The 20,209-nt window shown below is 39.4% G+C and overlaps 1 protein-coding gene across 6 annotated transcripts in view; it reads left to right on the top strand.

Moving 5' to 3' along the window:
- Positions 1–20,209, top strand: part of dennd3a (DENN/MADD domain containing 3a) — a 132,829-nt gene that overhangs the window by 40,346 nt on the left and 72,274 nt on the right. For 5 of the 6 annotated variants that reach the window (XM_059975688.1, XM_059975696.1, XM_059975704.1 and 2 more), the window contains exons 3-7: positions 4,925–5,207; positions 5,791–5,906; positions 9,154–9,290; positions 14,474–14,585; positions 16,914–17,033. In XM_059975688.1, the coding sequence (XP_059831671.1) occupies positions 4,925–5,207; positions 5,791–5,906; positions 9,154–9,290; positions 14,474–14,585; positions 16,914–17,033 (768 nt within the window). Of the gene's footprint in view, positions 1–4,924; positions 5,208–5,790; positions 5,907–9,153; positions 9,291–14,473; positions 14,586–16,913; positions 17,034–19,023; positions 19,623–20,209 lie in introns of those variants that run through there. The other variant, XM_059975729.1, reaches the window with a different exon arrangement.

Below are 20,209 nucleotides of genomic sequence, written 5' to 3'. Positions count from 1 at the left end.
GCTGGAATGTAGGAATGTAGGTCTGTTTCCTATCTGCTTTGTATTTTCTTTTGCTCATTTATTATGTTCATTATGGTAACTAGTCTTTATAAATGGGGATGTGGTAAAAGCAAAAGGAATAAGATATGTATTCTTGCTTATTTCTTGGCAGTTTGTAGCTTGGAACTGGTAGAAGTCGTGTCTTTCGCTGGGATAACACTGAATAATGTTTAGTTTACGCTTGGGTATTCGGAAGTTCTTCACCAAGATTGTATGTTTGCTAATTTCAAATGAAGGAGCGAATAAAGGATTCAACTTTTAGAGCAATCGTTGGAGCTGGGGATGCATACAACTCTGTCATGGTCACAGGCTAGCAGCAATTTTTTTTTTTGTTTTGGTTTAGTTTTGCCACCACACACAGAGTCTACATTTAACTTTCCCATGTGACTTTTCTTGGCACAGATCTAAGGATGATTATTTCAGTGGCGTTTTGCAATGTGCTGATTCCTATACTCATGACTGTGTGACTAGACAAAGCTCAAATGTTATCTATAAATTTGCCGATGGCACCACTTTTCAGAATCTCAGATGGCGACAAGTAGGCAGTCAAGAGCAAAATGGATCAACTGGTTGAGTGGTGTTGCAACAAAGACCTGACACGCAGTATTAGTGAGACCAAGAAATTGGTTGTAGACTTCAGGAAAGGAAAGTTGGGAGTACACACACCAGTCCTTAATGAAGAGTCAGCAGAGGAAAGTGGGAGCAAATTTAAGTTCGTGGGCATTAACATTTCAGAGTATCTACCCTGAATTTTGAGTCATTCGTGAAGTGGGCTCATTGGTGGCTGTCCTTCATTAGGCATTTGAGGAGATCTGGTATGTCACCAAAGACTCTAGCCAATTTCTACAGATGTACTGTGGAGAGCATTCTGACTGGTTGCATTACCACTTGGTATAGAACCATCAATGCACGTGATCATGAAGCTGCAGCGAGTAAAAGATTCAGCCAGCTCCGTCACTGGCACAAACCTCCCCGCAGTTAAAGAAATCTTCAAAAGGTGGGTCCTCAAGAAGGCGGCATCTATCAATACGGACCCTCATCGTCCGTGACATTCCCTCTTCTTAAAGGGGAATAGCAACCTGAAGACATATACTTAATGTTTTAGGAGCAGCTTCTTCTCCTCTGGCATCAGATTTCTGAATGGTTCATGAATGTTGCCTCACTATTCTACTTTTGTTATATTTATTTTATTTTCTCCTGCATTCTATTGTTGCCACAAAGCAACAGATTTCACATGGTGAGAAACCTGCTCCTGATTCTGAAAAATGAATCTCCTTTCTTTCACTGTACTAAAGCTAAATTGCCATTGCATCTTCCTTTTCCTTTCCCAGAGATGGCATTTTTGTTAGGAGGACATGTGAAGTACAGCTTATTTGGGTATGTTCCAACTTCAGTCACTCTTCCCAATGACATTTGATGGCCTTCAGCTGTCATAATCTCCATCCACATGATTTCCAAGATAATGCCAGAGCCGTGTCCATTTTTATCCACAGAAATGAAATAAAAATTTCCTCTGTTGTTGTTCTATGGAATCAAAGCTACACAAATCTGGTTAAATTAACAACTTGCTCATTGATACCACTTTCCTAAGGCACCTTGGCATGTTTGACTCTTCAAGCATATCTTCTGAAGGTGTAGGACTATATTGGTAGTGATATTACTGTAAAACAAACCCGCTTTCTCTTTTTTTTTTACCTATTCAGTTAACTTATGTTGGTTCCTTTTGCTCTCTCTTGCTTCTTGTGAGGTTCATATTGTTTCTTCTGATTGATTTTACCTTTTTGGATAGTTGCTCAAAATAAACCATTGAGCTGTCTTTTCCCACAATTACTGTACAAAATCTTACACTCCTTCAAATACTCCCCCCAATGTGTAACTCCTCCTTATTACCTTGTGTTCTGGTGCCTATTTCTAAGGTTTATTTATTTCTAAATTATTTTCATTGACTCTGAGTTCTCTGCCAATATTCCCTGCGGCTTATTTATAAATATTCTTGAACAACCTTTTCAGTTCCCTTTTTTCCCCAGCTTCCGGTTAGAGTAAGTGCATTTAAGAGCTAGAGTAAGAAATGTACCAGATGACTCCCTATTTAATGAGCTGAATGTTATGGGATTTTAATTCCCTGATGTTTTTCAACACCAGGGACAAGATGGTATTCTGCTCAGGTAATCATTTTATGGCTTTCTTTAATTGTTTTATTCATGTGCTTGTTAGTTCCTGGAGATTATAGATTACTAACTAAATGCCACTTGCCCCTTTCTTTTAATAGCCAACAATAACCAAGCTACATGACATACTTGCTTCACAAGGTGACTTGATCTGATTTCACAATCCTCCCTGGTCTCCATCTTAGAAAAGGCCTACACCACTAAGCTCATGGCAATGGTTGTCTGGGAGGTCCTTAATCCACTTAGTAAACTGATTCAACAATACTAGATTATTTATCTCTCCAGTTGGAAGTTTGAAAAGGTCCAATGAAATTAATCTGTTGCTGCTTTCAGGACCATTCAGGTCTTCGTGTTTGGAAGTTCTTTCCTCTTTTGTGAGTTTGGATCATGCGTTGCACAGATAAAATAATTATGATAAAAATCCTCCACATCATCTTTCTGATAGAGCTAGCAGTCCACTGTGCTTTCTCTTTTACCACCTTCTTCTGGTCTGTAGCAATCACATATGGCATTGGTCAGACCACACTTGGAAAATGGTGAACAGTTAAGTGTCCCTTATCTAAGAAAGGATGTGTTAGCATTAGAGAGGGTCCAGAGAAAGTTCACGAGAATGATCCCGGCAGAAAAAGGGCTAATGTATGAGCCCTTTGATGGCTCTGGGCCTGTACTTGCTGAATTTAGAAGAGTGAGTGGGGAATCTCATTGAAACCTAGATAGAGTGGACATGGAGAGAATGTTTCCTCTAGTGAGGGAGTCTAGGACCAAAGCGCACAGTCTAAGAATACAGGGACATCCATTTAAAACAGAGATGAGGAGCAATTTCTTTTTCCAGAGGGTAGTGAATCTGTGGAATTCATTGCCAAAGATGGCTGTGCAGGCCAAGTCATTGGGTGTGTTTAAGGTGGAGTTTGATAAGTTCTTGATTAATCAGGGCATCAAAGGTTATAGGGAAAAGGCAAGAGAATGGGGTTGAGGGGAATAATAAATTAACCATGATAGAATGGCTGGCAAATGATGGGCTGAATGGCCTAATTCTGCTCCTTTGTCTTATTGTCTTATTTCCTTCCACATTCATGAAGAGGAATTAATAGAATGGTGGAGTAAGCTTGATGGGCTGCATGGCCCAATTCTGCTCCTACAGTATGTCTTTATGGTGTTATGGTTTAGGTGGGTAACTTTGTGTAGGTGGCAAATAAAAGATCAAAGAGGAGTTCATGGATGCTTGTGAAAGAGAATAAATTGCAGTGAAAAAGTAAACATGAGGAAATCTGCAGATGCTGGAAATGACCTGATGAAGGGTCTCAGCTCAAAACGTCGACAGTGCTTCTCCCTATAGATGCTTCCTGGCCCATTGCGTTCCACCAGCATTTTGTGTGTGTTGCAGTGAAAAAGTATATGGGTATGGGAATAATGAGCTGAATTTTTTTCTTAAGTTGAAATGTGTTCATCAACTTCCTTGGTGCCTAATTACCATCCTTTTCTTAGTTTATGTCCTTTTAGCAAAGTGAGATTATAGTGTTCTCATTCAGGTGTAAGAATTCTGAACTAAACACCGAGGTAAACCGTAGTCAATGAAGCAGGATCCCAGTAAGATTAACCGTTTTACTGTTCACTCTTCTACATTAACGTATGGTGAAAACTGTTGATAAAACAATACAAAATATATACAGTATTTGTTTCCTTCTTGACATCACATTTACATCATAAATACTTGCAAAAGTAAAACTTCAAACTATATTATATTAAAGTACAACATACAGTCAGAATCTACCTACCCCATCAACTGGCTTTAAATACACTTCAACACAAACTATCCAGCAACTCTTTCAATAACAAAGAACATAAACTTTATCAATCGCCATTACTTTTAACAGAATCAGCATTAACATTTTTACTTCAACATATCGATTACCTTATGAACTTATGACGTTGCTTCTATGATGTTTCTTCGTGCGTAGAAAAAAAACTTTTCTCACGCTGATCCTACACACACAAACCCCTCCTTCCCGTTTCTCCAAACTGGTATTTTCCCACAAGACGCGGTGAAACCGGGTGTGATGTCATCGCATGCCGCGATACACCACAGACAACGAATTTACTTTCAATAACCTTAACTTTAACTAGAAAGTAATTACAAACGAATTACTAAAGCGAAAATATAATAAACTAAACGAATGCCTTAAAGGCAACACAGAGATATTTTGCTACATAAAAATTATTTGTGAAGTGTATTAGGGAATTTTTAAAGAAATGTTTTACTATAATTGGAAAAAAACCCAAATTTTGGTTCTTATTGATGTAAACATGAGGAAATCTGCAGATGATGAAAATTCAAGCAACACACACAAAATGCTGGTGGAACGCAGCAGGCCAGGCAGCATTTATAGGAAGAAGTAGGATTCGACATTTCAGCCTGAAACGTGGACTGTACTTCTTCCTATAGGTGCTGCCTGGCCTGCTGCGTTTCACCAGCATTTTGTGTGTGTTGCTTGGTTCTTATTGACAATGATTTCAGATTAATTCTAATTTTTAAATTCAGCATTATATCTCCTGATCATTAATCTAGTAATCTATCTTGCCCAGTTTTAAATTCAGTGCAAAGTACAAAATGATAACAATGCGTTTTTATGTAATTTAATATCAGCAATGTTTATTGTCCTTTAATACTAACAGTGTGCTTTTATTATGCTTATATACATTAGTTTCTTTCTTTTTAGGCAATCAGTAAAGATAGTACTCGATCACAACAGTATCTTACACCAGAGGTTCGATCGGTTCATGTTCCTCCATTTGTTACTAAAGAAGACAATCGGTCTAGTCGTTTTGAAGGGCATTTTACAAGAACTTCAAGACGTCATTCATTCAGAAAGAGAAAGGAATTCAAGCACACAAATCCTGCCACAAGCAAAGCAAATGCGGGTCACAAAGAGCCACCGAGTGAGGAATTTAGCATTCCAAATGAGATAGATCTCCAAGGACTACCTCAGCTGTGTTTCCCAGGTAAGTTATTTATATTTGAAGATTATATTTATTCTCCTGAATCCCTTGCTTGGAATTTCAACCCAAAACTTGTGGCATGCATTGTCAATGTGCTAAATGCCTTGAGGGCTTTACACTCCTTCCATCTCAATTTCATGTTCAGGTTACTATCATTGGCACAAATACCCGGGGTATAAATGTCTTGAAAATTAGCTTTTTGCAACATGGTACTTTGCAACTATTTATTTTACAGTTATGACAAAGTTAATTTATGGTTAAAGGTTAAGTAGATTTTCTGTTGTCCCCATAATATTACAGTTGTGGTTTCAATAATAATTGGCAATAACGTGGGCATGAACTGAAAAATATGTTTCAGGAAGATAAATAGTCCATGTTGTGCTCCCGATGGAAAAGCTTGAATACAAATTATACTTTGTAACAATTTGAGCTAAAATGGGGCAACAGAATCCACTTTGTTAAGCTATGATTATTTTGAAATATGTGAAAGTGTTGTTTGTTTGCAAACTAATGGCAGTTTTTACACAGATTTTATAAATGTGTGTGTATGTTGTTTAACACATCTTCCCAAAAATTCTTCCTGCAGGTGGACTGCAAATAGAAACTGAAGCAAAGGAGGACCACTATCATTTCTTGGTGTTCACAGATGTTTTTGGAACAAGGACCTATGGTGTGGTAGTGCAATTCTACAGGCATATTCAGGTACATAAAAATGCATTTTTATGCCACTTGTAGGTTGCTAGAGGAACTATGTTTTGCAGTTGCCTTAATTAGGCTATATCTTAATGTACATAGATGCTTATAGTCAGTGCTTTTCTCTAAATGATATGCAAGATGGAATTATTTCTTCATGGAGAAATGGAAATTATTGTAGACTTTGATTTTCTATGTCAGTGGTCCCCAACCACCGGGCCGCAAAGCATGTGTTACCGAGCCGTGAGGAAACAATATGATTTGGCAATATGAAACGATATGAGTGAGCTGCACCTTTCCTCTTTCCCTGTCACGCCCACTGTTGACTTGAACGCACGCGAGGTCATTACCCACGCGCCATCCACGTCAGGGCGGGAAGAAGATCAACTCCTCGAGCTTGCAGATGACAGTAGGCTGAAAAGTATGTTTGACATAACATCTTTGCCGGCATTCTGGATCAAAGTCAAGGCTGAATATCCTGAGATAGCCATGAAAGTACTGAAAACGTTGCTTCCATTTCCAACATTATATCTCTGTGAAGCGGGGTTTTCTGCAATGAATACAACGAAAACTAAGTTGCGGAATAGACTGGACATAAGGAACCCCCTTCGAGTATCGCTGTCTCCCATCACCCCTCGATGGGACCGTCTTGTTGCAGGGAAACAAGCCCAGGGCTCCCACTGATTCAGCGATATTGGTGTGTTGCAATGATTTTATATGTTCATACGGGGAAAATATGTGCTGTGTGTTTAGTATTAAATTTGTTAGATAAACCCTTTTAGAAACAAAATTGAGTGTATTAGCCACTTATAAATGACTTAGTTGACTTATCTCCTATATTCCAGTTGTAATTAACACCCTCCCCCTCCCCCCACTGGTCGGCCAGTCCGCAAGAATATTGTCAATATTAAATCTGGTCTGTGGTGCAAACAAAATGGTTGAGGACTCCTGCTCTATGTGCTATCTGAGATGCTGAGTATTTCCACCATTTTTTGTTGTTCTTGTAGATTTCCAGTATCCTGCAGTATTTTGTTTGTAATTTTTGTCTGTTTAACTGATACTGGATGCTAACCATGTAAGTAGAAAATTGTTGGATTTGGTGAGGGATTGTGGGAGGATGAAGAAGTATGGCAAGCGATTCCTGCTATGCATAAGGAACTGATATAACTTCCCTTTTCTTGAAAATGGAAGTGAAAAAGCAAGTGTTACAAATGTATAAGGTTGCCAACTTTGGAAATTGAAAAGCTATTAATTAAATGAAGTATCATGCTTTTTCCCCAAACCCGTTTTTTAAAGATTTTTATACATTTCATTTTTTTTCTTTGTTCTAATTTCATTTCAAACTACAGTTACCAAAGAAAACTCTTCTCTGGTTTTTAAGACTTACCAAAATCCTTTTACCATAACTTTTACCATATATTTGCAAATATTTTTTGCAAATTTCCAGTTAAACTCCTTAGCACTTTATACTTAAATCTTAACACTTTTTTCATTAATTATCTTTATTTTAATATTTTCTAGTTATCAACTTCTTTATCATCAAGATTGATTTAAAAAAACTCATTAATTTTGAACATTTGTTTGCAATTGCCTCAGCTCTTATAATTGTATTTTTAATCCTCTTTATTTTATATAGTCTGCTTGGGGCCTCTATTTAATACCTTCAGAAAAGGTTTAGAGTTACCATTGTAGGTACTCCCAATACAAAGTTCATGAAGCTAATGCTCTAAGAAGCAGTCTCCCGGAGGGGGGAGACTTTTTTTTGATTGCTGGTGGGATCGCTCTGCTGCCAGAGAGGAGAGACTGCCTTTTGATCGCTGGTGGGATCACTCTGCTGCTGGTGGGATCGCTGTGCTGCTGGAGGGGGGAGGCTGCCTTTTGATTGCTGGTGGGATCGCTCTGCTGCCAGAGGGGGGAGACTGCCTTTTGATTGCTGGTGGGATCGCTCTGCTGCCGGAGGGGGGAGTCTGCCTTTTGATTGCTGGTGGGATCACTCTGCTGCCGGAGGGGGGAGTCTGCCTTTTGATTGCTGGTGGGATCACTCTGCTGCCGGAGGGGGGAGGCTGCCTTTTGATTGCTGGTGGGATCGCTGTGCTGCTGGAGGGGGGAGACTGCCTTTTGACTGCTGGTGGGATCACTCTGCTGCCGGAGGGGGGAGACTGCCTTTTGACTGCTGGTGGGATCACTCTGCTGCCGGAGGGGGGAGGCTGCCTTTTGATCGCTGGTGGGATCGCTCTGCTGCCAGAGGGGGGAGACTGTCTTTTGACTGCTGGTGGGATCACTCTGCTGCCGGAGGGGGGAGACTGCCTTTTGATCGCTGGTGGGATCGCTCTGCTGCCAGAGGGGGGAGACTGTCTTTTGATCGCTGGTGGGATCGCTCTGCTGCCGCAGAGGGGAGAGCCTGCCACTGTGCCTGGAGAATGTTATCTGGGTTTTCTGTGTTTTGAACATGGAATTGGACAGTGGACATTTTTTCAGTCTTATGGATTTCTATATTCTGTGATTTTCGCCAGATCTTTGTGGATTTGGGGGTCAATGTGCCTGTTCTGATTTTGTTAATTTTTTTTGCACGGTAAAGGATGATTTAGGCATTGATGATCATGCTGTCATTCTTTCCTTTCTTGGTTTCATGGCTATCTGAAGAAGAAGAATTGAAGAATTTCAGAATTTTATACCTTGATAATAAATGAACCCTTGAACCTTTAAAATAACAGCTGGAGGAGCCCTAGAAGAGATGTAATTACTTGGCTGTGGTCTATTTAGCCACTAGCTCCACTGTAAATTTTTATGACTTTATGAACTTTTTGTGCCCTGATATGTTTCTTCTCTGATTTTCTTCATGTATTCTAACTTACACATTGTAAGTGTATGAGTATAATCTTTAACAGTATAATATTAAGTCACACTCATCTTCTTTCCTTTGTACTGAACTGTCATATGTCTTCGACCCTTCCATATCTTTGTTTCCACACTTCTCTTCTTAGGCTTTCCTTTACATAGATTCAAAGGATCTTGTCGTGAGTCCTATTTTATTCCATTTGTTGCTTCTGAAGAAATTATCAGATTGCTCTACATAAATTAATTTTCTGGGCATGAAATGCTTTTATCTTTTGATTTCTGTAAATGGAAGTTACAACATTCTGACATGGGTTGGTAGGTTATTCAGTTCATAAATTCAGATTTATAATTTTTTTGCAAAATAAACATTTCATTGCTGATAACCACTTAAAACTAACAATGCTTTTGTAATTTGCAGGAAGAAAATAGTTTCCAATGTGGACTAGCAAATTTGAATATGCACAAACCAAAGATACCTAATTTCTATGCTCCCTTCAGTGTCTGTGTGATATCCAAATTCCCTTATTATACAGCCTTTAAGGATTGCCTTTCCAGGTAAGCATGAAGAAATGGTTGCAATTTTATCTTGAAGTGAGCTTGCATCGCTTTAACTGCTAGTTGTGTTACATGATTTTTAGTGGTTGTCCTGCAATATGCTCAAGCCAGTCAAATCTTGATTGAATGAGGTCAGTATCTGGCTGTATTAGGTTATTCAAGACATCTGGAATTTGCATCCTTTTCTTAACTACCTCCTTCAATAGAAGGATTTAAGTTTTTTTTTAAGAGTACATTTTTCAGCAACGCATGTATTTGTTCTCTGAATTTCTTGAAAAATTTCTTGCAAAGATAATGATACAGTTGTCATGGGGGATTTCAACACACAGGTAGACTGCGAGAATCAGAATGGTACTGGACCCCAAGAAAGGGAGTTTGTGGAGTGCCTCCGAGATGGATTCTTGGAACAGCTTGTACTGGAGCCTACCAGGGAGAAGGCATTTCTAGATTTAGTGTTGTGCAATGAACCGGATTTGATCAGGGACCTGGAGGTAAAGGAACCATTAGGAGGTAGTGACCATAATGTGATATGTTGTAACCTACAATTTGAGAAGGAGAAGGGAAAATCGGATGTGCCAGTATTACAGTTGAACAAAGGGAACCATGGAGCTATGAGGGAGGAGCTGGCCAAAGTTCAATGGAACAGTGCCCTAGCAGGGAAGACAGTGGAACAACAATGGCAAGTATTTCTGGGAATAATGCAGAAGGTGCAGGATCGGTTCATTCCAAAGAAGAAGAAAGATCCTAAGGGGAGTAAAGGGCGGCCGTGACTGACGAGGGAAGTAAAGGGCAGTATAAAAATAAAAGAGAAGAAGTATAACATAGCAAAGATGAGCACGAAACCGGAGGACTTGGGAAGCTTTTGAAGAGCAACAGAAGATAGCAAAAAAGGCAATACACCAAGAAAAAAATGAGGGAAGAAGGTAAACGAGCCAAGAATATAAAGGAGGATAGTAAAAGCTTCTTTAGGTATGTGAATGGCAAAAAAATAGTTAGAACCAAAATTGGGTCATTGAAGACAGAAATGGGTGAATTTATTATGGGGAACAAGGAAATGGCAGACAAGTTGAACAGGTACTTTGGATCTGTCTTCACTAGGGAAGACACAAACAATCTCCCAGATGTAATAGTGGCCAAAGGAACTAGGGTAAAGGATGAACTGAAGGAAATTTATATTAGGCAAGAAACGGTGTTGGATAGACTGTTGAGTCTGAAGGCTGATAAGTCCCCGGGACCTGATGGTCTGCATCCCAGGGTACTTAAAGAGGTGGCTCTAGAAATTGTGGACGCATTGGTAATCATTTTCCAATGTTCTATAGATTCAGGAACAATTCCTGCTGATTGGAGGGTGGCTAATATTGTCCCACTTTTCAAGAAAGGAGGGAGAGAGAAAACAGAGAATTATAGACCGGTTAGCCTGACATCAGTGGTGGGAAAGATGCTGGAGTCAATTATAAAAGATGAAATTTCGACATATTTGGATAGCAGTAGAAGGATCAGTCTGAGTCAGCATGGATTTATGAAGGGAAAATCGTGCTTGACTACTCTTCTGGAGTTTTTTGAGGATGTAACTATGAAAATGGACAAGGGAGAGCCAGTGGATGTAGTGTACCTGGACTTCCAGAAAGCTTTTGATAAAGTCCCACATAGGAGATTAGTGGGCAAAATTAGGGCACATGGTATAGGGGCCAGAGTACTGACATGGATTGAAAATTGGCTGGCTGACAGGAAACAAAGAGTAGCGATTAACGGGTCCCTTTGGGAATGGCAGGCTGTGACCAGTGGGGTACCGCAAGGTTTGGTGCTGAGACCGCAGCTGTTTACAATATACATTAATCATTTAGATGAAGGGATTAAAAGTAACATTAGCAAATTTGCTAATGACACAAAGCTGGGTGGCAGTGTGAAATGTCAGGAGGATGTTATGAGAATGCAGGGTGACTTGGACAGGTTGGGTGAGTGGGTAAATGTATGACAGCTGCAGTTTAATGTGGATAAATGTGAGGTTATCACATGATCACAGTGAATGGTGAGCCATGATCACAGTGAATGGTGGTGCTGGCTAGAAGGGCCAAATGGCCTACTCCTGCACCTACTGCCTATTGAAAAATCTTGCGTGGCTAGTGATATAGAAAAAATAACTTGTAGCTTAAACTGAAGATGATTCTGTTGTATTAGTTACAGTGTTGAAGATGCCAGAAGTTTTTTTTTATTACTGTTATAGTCAAACAGCAAGAAAACAGGCCCTTTGGACCACCTTGCCCATGCCAGTCATTAGTCTATTTGTACTAATCCCATTTTCCAGCACTTGCCATAGTTTCTATGCCATGTGGTTTTGAGTGCTCATCAAAATGTCAAATTGTATGACAGACAGACATACTTTATTGATCCCGAGGGAAATTGGGTTTCGTTACAGTCGCACCAACCAAGAATAGCGTAGAGATATAGCAGTATAAAACCATAAATAATAAAATAACAACAACAACAACAACAACAACAACAACAACAAGTAGTAGTAGCAGTAGTAGTAGTAGTAGCAGCAGTAGTAGTAGTAGTAGTAGTAGCAGTAGTAGTAGTAGTAGTAGTAGCAGTAGTAGTAGTAGAAGTAGTAGCAGTAGTAGTAGTAGTAGCAGTAGCAGTAGTAGTAGTAGTAGTAGTAGTAGTACTACTAGTACTTTGATGGCCACAGGGAGGAATGACTTCCTATGACGCTCAGTCTTGCATCTTGGTGGAATGAGTCTCTGGCTGAATGTACTCCTGTGCCTAACCAGTACATTATGGAGTGGATGGGAGACACTGTCCAAGATGGCATGCAATTTGGACAGAATCCTCTTTTCTGACACCACCGTCAGAGAGTCCAGTTCCACCCCCACAACATCACTGGCCTTATGAATGAGTTTGTTGATTCTGTTGGTGTCTGCTATGCTCAGCCTGCTGCCCCAGCACACAACAGCAAACGTGATAGCACTGGCCACCACAGACTTGTAGAACATCGAGATTATCTACCTCCACCACTCCTTATGGAAGTTTAAACTTCAACCACCTTATTTGCAGGGAGAAACAATATTCCTCAAATCTCCCTTAAACCTATGACAATAGACACCTCTGCTGTGGAGAAAAGTTTACCGTTATCTACCCCATCTAAGTTGACATCCGAGTGAATATAGGATTCATGGTGCAGTTATTGTGTTCATTTCTGGATGCCCCATGAAAGGAAGGATGTGGAAGTTTTAGAGAGGGTGTAGATGAGCTTTACCAAGATGCTGCATGGATTAGAGAACACATTTGATGAGGGAAGGTTGAGCTACTCGTTTGGACCAACAGAGGATGAGAAGTGACTTGATGGACATATATGATAAGATTATGAGAGGCATAGATAGAATGCCTCTCCTTTTACAAGGGTGAAAACAGCACCTTTTTCCCCAGGGTGGAACTGATCAATACCTGAGGACATCTGTTTAAGGTGAATGGAGGAAAATAAAGGGGAGTTGCCAGAGGTAGTACTTTTTTTAAAACAACAAGTAAGGGGTGCCTGGAATGCACTGCCAAGTAATACAATAGGGGCACTTAAGAGACTCTTAGATAGGCACTTGGATGCAAGAAAAATGAAGAGGTATGGACTCTGTAGGAGGATAGAGTTAGGTTGACCTTGGTGTAGATTTATATTAGTTGGCACAACATTGTGGGCCTAAAGCCCCATTCTGTGCTGTTCTATATTCATATCCTCTCTACTGCCATCTCATCCCTCCTAGTATGGGAAGAAAAACTGCAAGCAGTACTCCAGCTGGAGTACAATGAACATGACAGGACATCACCACAAAATAAGATGAGTCATTATTTTGAGATAATGAACTTCCTTGCCACAAATGATAATGAATTTCTGGAATTCTTTTCTCTTGAGGGTGGTGAAAGCTGGAGCATTATAATCATATGAACTGACTGTGTGTAAATGCTTATTGAATAATGAACAGAGGAGTGTGGAGAAATAACTACCAATGATCAACTGTGATTATTTTAAATGATAAGGCAGACTTGAAAGTCCCGATGGCCTAGTCCTGCTCCTATTTTCTTGTGTGGTTGTATAGCCTACATATGTACCATAAATTCCCTGATGTTCTATTCAGTACCCTTCTAATGAAGGCAAGTGTACTGCATGCCTTCTTGAGCACTTTATTTATCTGTGCTGTTTCCTTCAGCGATATTTAAACAGATATACTAAGGTTCTTCTGTCAGATTTTCCTCAGGTCCTGTGATATATTCTGATATCCTAGTTGTACATCCTCCAAAATATATCATTGCACACTTTTTAGGGTTAAATTATGTCTTCTGTTAAATTATTAGTTCATCAATATCATTCTGTAGCCAAGGCCAAGCCTTCAAATTTTCAATAACATCCTTGAATCTCGTGGCTGCTTTATTTTTGTACTTACAGGTGGGTTCCAGTACAAGAGTAGATTTTGTGAAAGGCACACAAATTGTTTTAAGACATGACTTCAGAATCTATGGATGGTTTCCAAGCAAAACATAAATGTGACTTCATTGTTACAATTGAATTATTTAAGGAAGGGACAATATTATGTGGGACATTTATCTCTAAGTATTCCCTGGAGGTGGTTCTGGGTTTTCTCCATAGTTTATTAAGGAACTTTGATTTTAATTATTTTTGATGGTGAAATAATGCCATATAGCTTTACAAGTAAGTTTTTGACGTGATGCAGAAATTGAAGTTGATGGTAATCATTTATCTTTTCTCTGCTCCTGAAATTGTGTAAATGGATATTTTGGAGAGCTTCAAATTTTCATACATTGGATCAGCGGTAGAGTTGGTGGATGTGACAAGGTACAAATGCTGCCCTGATGGCCTGGTTTGCTATGGCAAATATGGGGTAAATTCTTACTTGAGCATAATTGGTAATGAAGAGTTGGAAGATGATCAGTTGGCTCATGCAAAGCAGAGCCCCTACCTACTCTTGTAAGCTGCATGGGTTAGTTGATTTTACTGGTAAGGAAAGCCAGGAGTCCTAGAGATATAGGATGAGAAGAAGAAATAGTTCTAATAACTAAAAGTAAGTAATTTTAGTTTTTTCAAATCAAGAATCATCCTGTAATTATATATTTTTAATAGAAGTTAGGAACTGCATTGTTTAATATATTGTGCTTACAAGATCTGTGATCTTTTTTAGTCTGATGGTGCATATGAAATCATGTCAAGAGCTGGATTTTGATCATAAAGTGAGACAATTTGCAGCAAAATTAGCTTTGGTGCCCAGTCCACCACCTGGAATGCTCCATTTGGTAAGACATTGTGCCTTCAGCATAAGAACATAGAAATATTGGAGCATTTAGCCCTTTGATACCATTCCATACTTTGATAACTGAGCCTTTATCAAAGCGCCTTATTCCTGTTTCACGCCCCTCCACACTCCTTGATGCCTTTTTGTTTAAGATCTTCTATTTCCTTTTTAAATGTATTTGGCAATCTGGTATCCAGTGTTCTGTGAAGGCCAGATTGCCAAATACGTTTAAGGATTCACCACACTTTTAAATTTCTCCTCATTCTGATCCTAGCTGCCTTGCACTCTCCATAGAGGGGAAGGGAAGAAGTACAAGTTGGCAGATGATAGGTGAAACTGGGAGAGGAGGAGGAAGGTGAAGTAAAAATCTGGGAAGTTGATTGGTGAAAGAACTAAAGGGTTGGAGAAGGGGGAATCTGATAGGAGACCATGGAAGAAAGGGAAGAAGGAGGAACACCAAGGCTAGGTGATGGGCAGGTAAGGAAATAAAGTGAGAGAGGAAAACAGGAATAGGGAATGGTGAAGGGGGGCAATTAGCAGAAGTTCGAGGAATCGATGTTCATGCCATCAGACTGGAGACTATCCAAGTAAAATATAAGATTTTGCTCCTCCAACCTCTTCGCAGCATTAGTAGAGGCCGTGGACTGACAAGACAGAATGTGAATGGGAAGTAGAATTGAAATGGGTGACTACCAGGAGATCCAGCTTTTTCTGGTGGAGTAGTCTCCCAATCTATATTGAGTCTCACCGATATACAGGAGGTCACACTGGGAGCACTAGATAGTGTAGATTACTCCAACAGACTTGCAGGTGAAGTGTTGCCTCACCCGGAAGGACTGTTTGGGGCCTTGAATGGTATTGAGTGAGGAGTTTTAGGGACTGGTGTGGCACTTGGTTCCATTTGCAGGGATAAGTACCATGAGGGAGATCAGTAGGAAGGGACAAGTGGACAAGAGATTCGTGTAGAGTGATCCCTATGGAAAGTGGGTAGGGAAAGGTATGCTTGGCAGTGGGATCCCATTGGAGACGGCAGAAGTCATGGAGAATTATGTGCTGGACATGGAGTAGGGTGGTAGTTGAGGACGAGGAACCCTATCTGTATTGGGGTGGCAGGAGGAAGGGGTGAGGAAGAATGAGAAGGGATACAGGTGAGGGCAGTATTGATGGTGGAGGAAAGGAAGGCCCCTTCTTTGAAGAAGGTAGACACCTCAGTAGTACTGGAATTAAAAACCTCATCCTGAGAGCAGATGCGGCAGAGACAGAGGAACTGAGAGAAGGGGATTGTATTTTCACAGCTGACAAGGTGTGAAGAGGTATAGTTGAGGTAGCTGTAAGAAGTAATGGGTTTATAAAAGATATCAGTAGGTAGACTGTCTCCTGAGGTGATAACAGAGAGATCGAGAAAGGGGAGGGAAGTGTTGGAAATGGACCAATTACGTTTGAGGGCAGGGTGGAGGTTAGAGGCAAAGTTGATGAAGTCGGTGAGCTCAGGTGGTGCAGGAAGTAGTATCAATGCAGTCGTGGATGTAGCATAGGAAGAGTTGAGCGATACAGGTGTAGGCTTGGAACATAGATTGTTTCATGTAGCTGACAGAAAGGCAGGCATAGCTGGAACCCATGCAAGTGCCCATGGCTACAGCTTTTGTTTGAAGGAAGTGGGAGGAGCTGAAGGAAAAATGAGGGTGTTCTGCCAGACAGGAGAGTGATGGAGGGGAACTGTTGCATCTGTTGTCTATAAAGAAGCAGAGAGCTTTAAGGCCCTCCTGAAGGAGGATGGAGGGACTGGATATCTATAGTGAAAATGAGACGATCAGGGCCAGAGAATTTGGTCATTGAAAAGATCAAGCGTGTGTGAAGTGTCACAGATGTAGGTCGGAAGGGACTGAATGGGGGGGGGGGGGGGGGAGGATTAAAAAAAACTTGAGTTATGCAGATATAATTTTGGTGGGGCAGGGACAAGCAGAAACAAAGGGTCTACCTGAACAGCAGATGTATAGATCTTCCTGAGCTATTTGCCTGCATTTGGCCCATATCTCTCTAAAATCTTTTTGACTGTGAACCTTTCCAAATGTGTTTTAGTTGCTGTCATTGTACCCAGTTCTCATAGACTTTCCGTCTACTGCCCTGTGTATGAGTGATATTAATACAAATTCTTTGTTTCCATTAACTCATGGTCTGACAGCATTCTATATTAATGAGTCTTTTCATTTTATAGGTATATTTGCCTTGTTCACCATCTTCCTTACTGTTGATTCAGAATGCCATATTTCATTTTTTTGACCAATTAAAGTAACTTTTCTAATTGGAAGCTTTTTATTTTTTCTCTCAGGTATTTAATATGAATCCTCTGATGGTTGTGTTGCCTTCAAGGGAAGGTCCTCATTATCCAGTAGCAGATTTAGATCTTCATATCCCTTTTCTTTGCTTCAAACCGAAATGTATCCTGCAGGTAATTAGTTTGAAGTTTTATCATTATAATTATGCATCATTTCTATCTTTTAAGTATTTATCCAGTTTTATTTCTTTGGTCTTACCTTCTTTTTCAATCCTTTTATTAAATTTCAAATTAATAAACATATCAATATTGATAATGGTACATAGAGATCGGGATTACATTAATAATGTTAACGTGTAAAAACATATATTTCAAATAACAAATGGAGCTTAACCTCCCAATCTCTTAGTAATTAATCATGAAAACGTTATTTATAAAAGAGGGAAAAAACCCTAAACTAAGAAAAACTAAACTTAAAAAAAAAACAAAGATTGGGCTGCCATGTTTCATCGGTTAAAATTATAATTTGTCGTTAACTCCACTCCTCTATACATAAACAAAAAAATTACTAAGAACGGAATTCAGAAAGGGTCAACCTACATCATATGAAAATATTGAATAAATGGCCTCCAAGTTTCTTCAAATTTAACTGAAGGATCCATAGTACTGCTCCTAATTTTTTCCAAGTTTAAAGATGCTGTCGTTTGGGAAAACCATTGAAATGTGGTAGGGGGATTAGAATCTTTCCATTTAAGTAAAATGGATCTTCTGGCTATTAATGTCACAAATGCAATTAAACGGCAAGCTGATGAGGATAAATGGCTGGAGTCTATCACTGGTAGTCCAAAAAATGCAGTAATAGGATGAGGTTGTAAATCAACACGCAGAACTACTGAAATAATATCAAAAATATCTTTCCAATATTTTCTTTGACGAGGGCAAGACCAGAACATATGTGTCAAGGAAGCTACTTCAGAATTACATCTATCACAAACAGGATTTATATGACGGTAAAAACGAGCTAACTTAACCTTGGACATATGAACCACCTTAAATTGTATCAAAGCGTGTCTGGCACACATTGAAGAAGTATTAACTAATTTAAGAATTTTCTCCCATTTCTCTGTAGATAAAGATATTTTTTCAGATATTTACAGTTTAGAAACTTTCTGAATGCTACTTTATCTACCTTTCCAATATCACATCAAATCGAAGTTACAGAAAAAAATTTAGGTTTAAACCCCTATCAGAAGAGTTTAATAGCAATTGCTTATGTTCTGATTATGAAAATACATCTAGGTACATTTGATCTTACCTTCTATTTATTTAATTTTTGTCTTTTCCTTTCTATCCTATTTCCTCAATCTAGTGTAGCAAGATGACTCCATAAGTACTGCTGAATTGTTTCTTTTTGGAAGATGTGATTGATCATTGCAGTAAATGATGCTCAGAAAGGATTTATGTTGGTGTTAAATCAGCTGAATTTTTAGAATGCAAAGGAAGTACCATTGGCATTGTGGCTAAGAAAAATGCTGGGGAAATGATTGTTGCAGGATATAAATAATGTGTAATTGAATGGTCTGATTAATTAGAAGAATATTTTGTAGGGTATATTTGGGATTGCTTCTCTGAGCAGTAAGTAACCAAACCAACCTGGGAACAAGGTATTTTAGCTCAAAGTTGGAAGTAAATTTATTATCAAAGTACATATATTGTATGTTACCATATACTACCCTGAAATTCATTTTCTTGCACATACTCACAGTAGAACAAAAAAATATAATAAAATTAGTGGAAGCACTATACACAAATAATGACTGACAAACAGCCAATGTACAAAAGAAGACAAGCTGTGCAAATGAACAAAAAATGTGTAATAATGCTGACAACATGAGTTGTAGGATCCTTGAAAATGATTAGAGAGGTTGTGGTATCAGTTCATTGTTGAGGTGAGTGAAATTACCCACGCTGGTTCAAATCTTAGATTTGGTCATGAATAATAAGGAAGATTAAGTAGACATTTTGTGGCCTAAGTTACCCTTGGAGGTAGTGGTCATAAAATTCAGCGATTCAAAGTACATCTACAGAATCCAACTTTGAGATTTGTCCTCCCATAGGCAGCCATGAAACAAAGAAACACCTTGGAGCCTGTTCAAGAAAATATTAAACACCCAGCAAAAAGAAAACAAATTGCGCAAATGGCAAAAAGCCAACGAACAGCACGTAGAATATCAAACACCAAACAAAAAGTCCAGTGGTATTCAGTTTAGTTCAGTTCAGCACCATGCCACTAGCCCACTGCAGGCCACAGAGCCATTTTTCGCTGAAGTGCCACACTTCACATCGATCATCCCAATCTAACCATTTAAAAACAGCAAAAAAGTAATCAAAATCCAGAAGCACATGCAACCTGAGCCTCAAAGTCCCCCAAAATGGGCCCAGAACCTTGCTGATCAATCCTTACAGCGTGGATCCAAAGACTCCTGCACTATCCTCTGACAGCAGCTAGCAAGGAGAGGAAGATCAGTCAACTGCAGGCAGATAGCTACAAACACCCACCTATTCTCCACTCTCTTTCTTGTTGATTTCAACTTTGCTCGACACCTCAACTGCAGAGAAGTGAAGAAGTTGATCATGGACTTGTGCCCCGTCTCCAAGCTTCCAGGCCTCCCAGTTGCAATCTCCACACCAAATCTCATCAACTCCCTTGGAAACAGCAGAGTACCAGATTGCTCAATCGACCCAAAAACTCACCATCAAAATGTAAGTCATAGGTTCCATTGGCTCACAGCCGAGTAGTAGATTCATATTTGAAAGAAGAAATAAAAGAAGTAGTTTCATGAATTGTCTGCAGGATATCGTCTTTGATCTCTTGAAGAATAATATGACATTTTCAGATGCAGTTTGAGGATGAACATCACAGACAATGTCTTCAATTTAAACAAGGGTAATGTAAAGGTATGAAGGGGGAATTTTCAAAGGTGAACTAGAAAAATAGCAACGAGATTGGTCAGCAAATGACTAGTACCAGATCCTCAAATAGCCAGTCCATGAAGCTCAGCAGAAATTCATCCTAATTAGATACAGGAATTCCACAAGAGAGGAAAAAAAAGCATAATGTGTGGTTAACAAAGGGAATCAAGGATAATGCTAAGATGAAAAATAAAGCATAATAATATGGTGTCACTGTAGCGAAGAGGTTAGGTTACAGGTTGGAGCTCAGTTCCAGTGTCCTCTGTAAGAAGTTTGGACATCAATCCTCTGAGTGCTTGACTTTCCTCTGGGTGCTCCGGTATCCTCCTACATTCCAAAGATGTACCAGTTAGTAGGTTAATTGGTCATTATGAATT

The sequence above is a fragment of the Hypanus sabinus genome, chromosome 1 (genome assembly GCF_030144855.1).
Source record: "Hypanus sabinus isolate sHypSab1 chromosome 1, sHypSab1.hap1, whole genome shotgun sequence".
Taxonomy (NCBI): Eukaryota; Metazoa; Chordata; class Chondrichthyes; order Myliobatiformes; family Dasyatidae; genus Hypanus; species Hypanus sabinus.
Note: the sequence above shows the minus strand (reverse complement) of the source record. Positions and strands in the feature narration are given on the sequence as shown.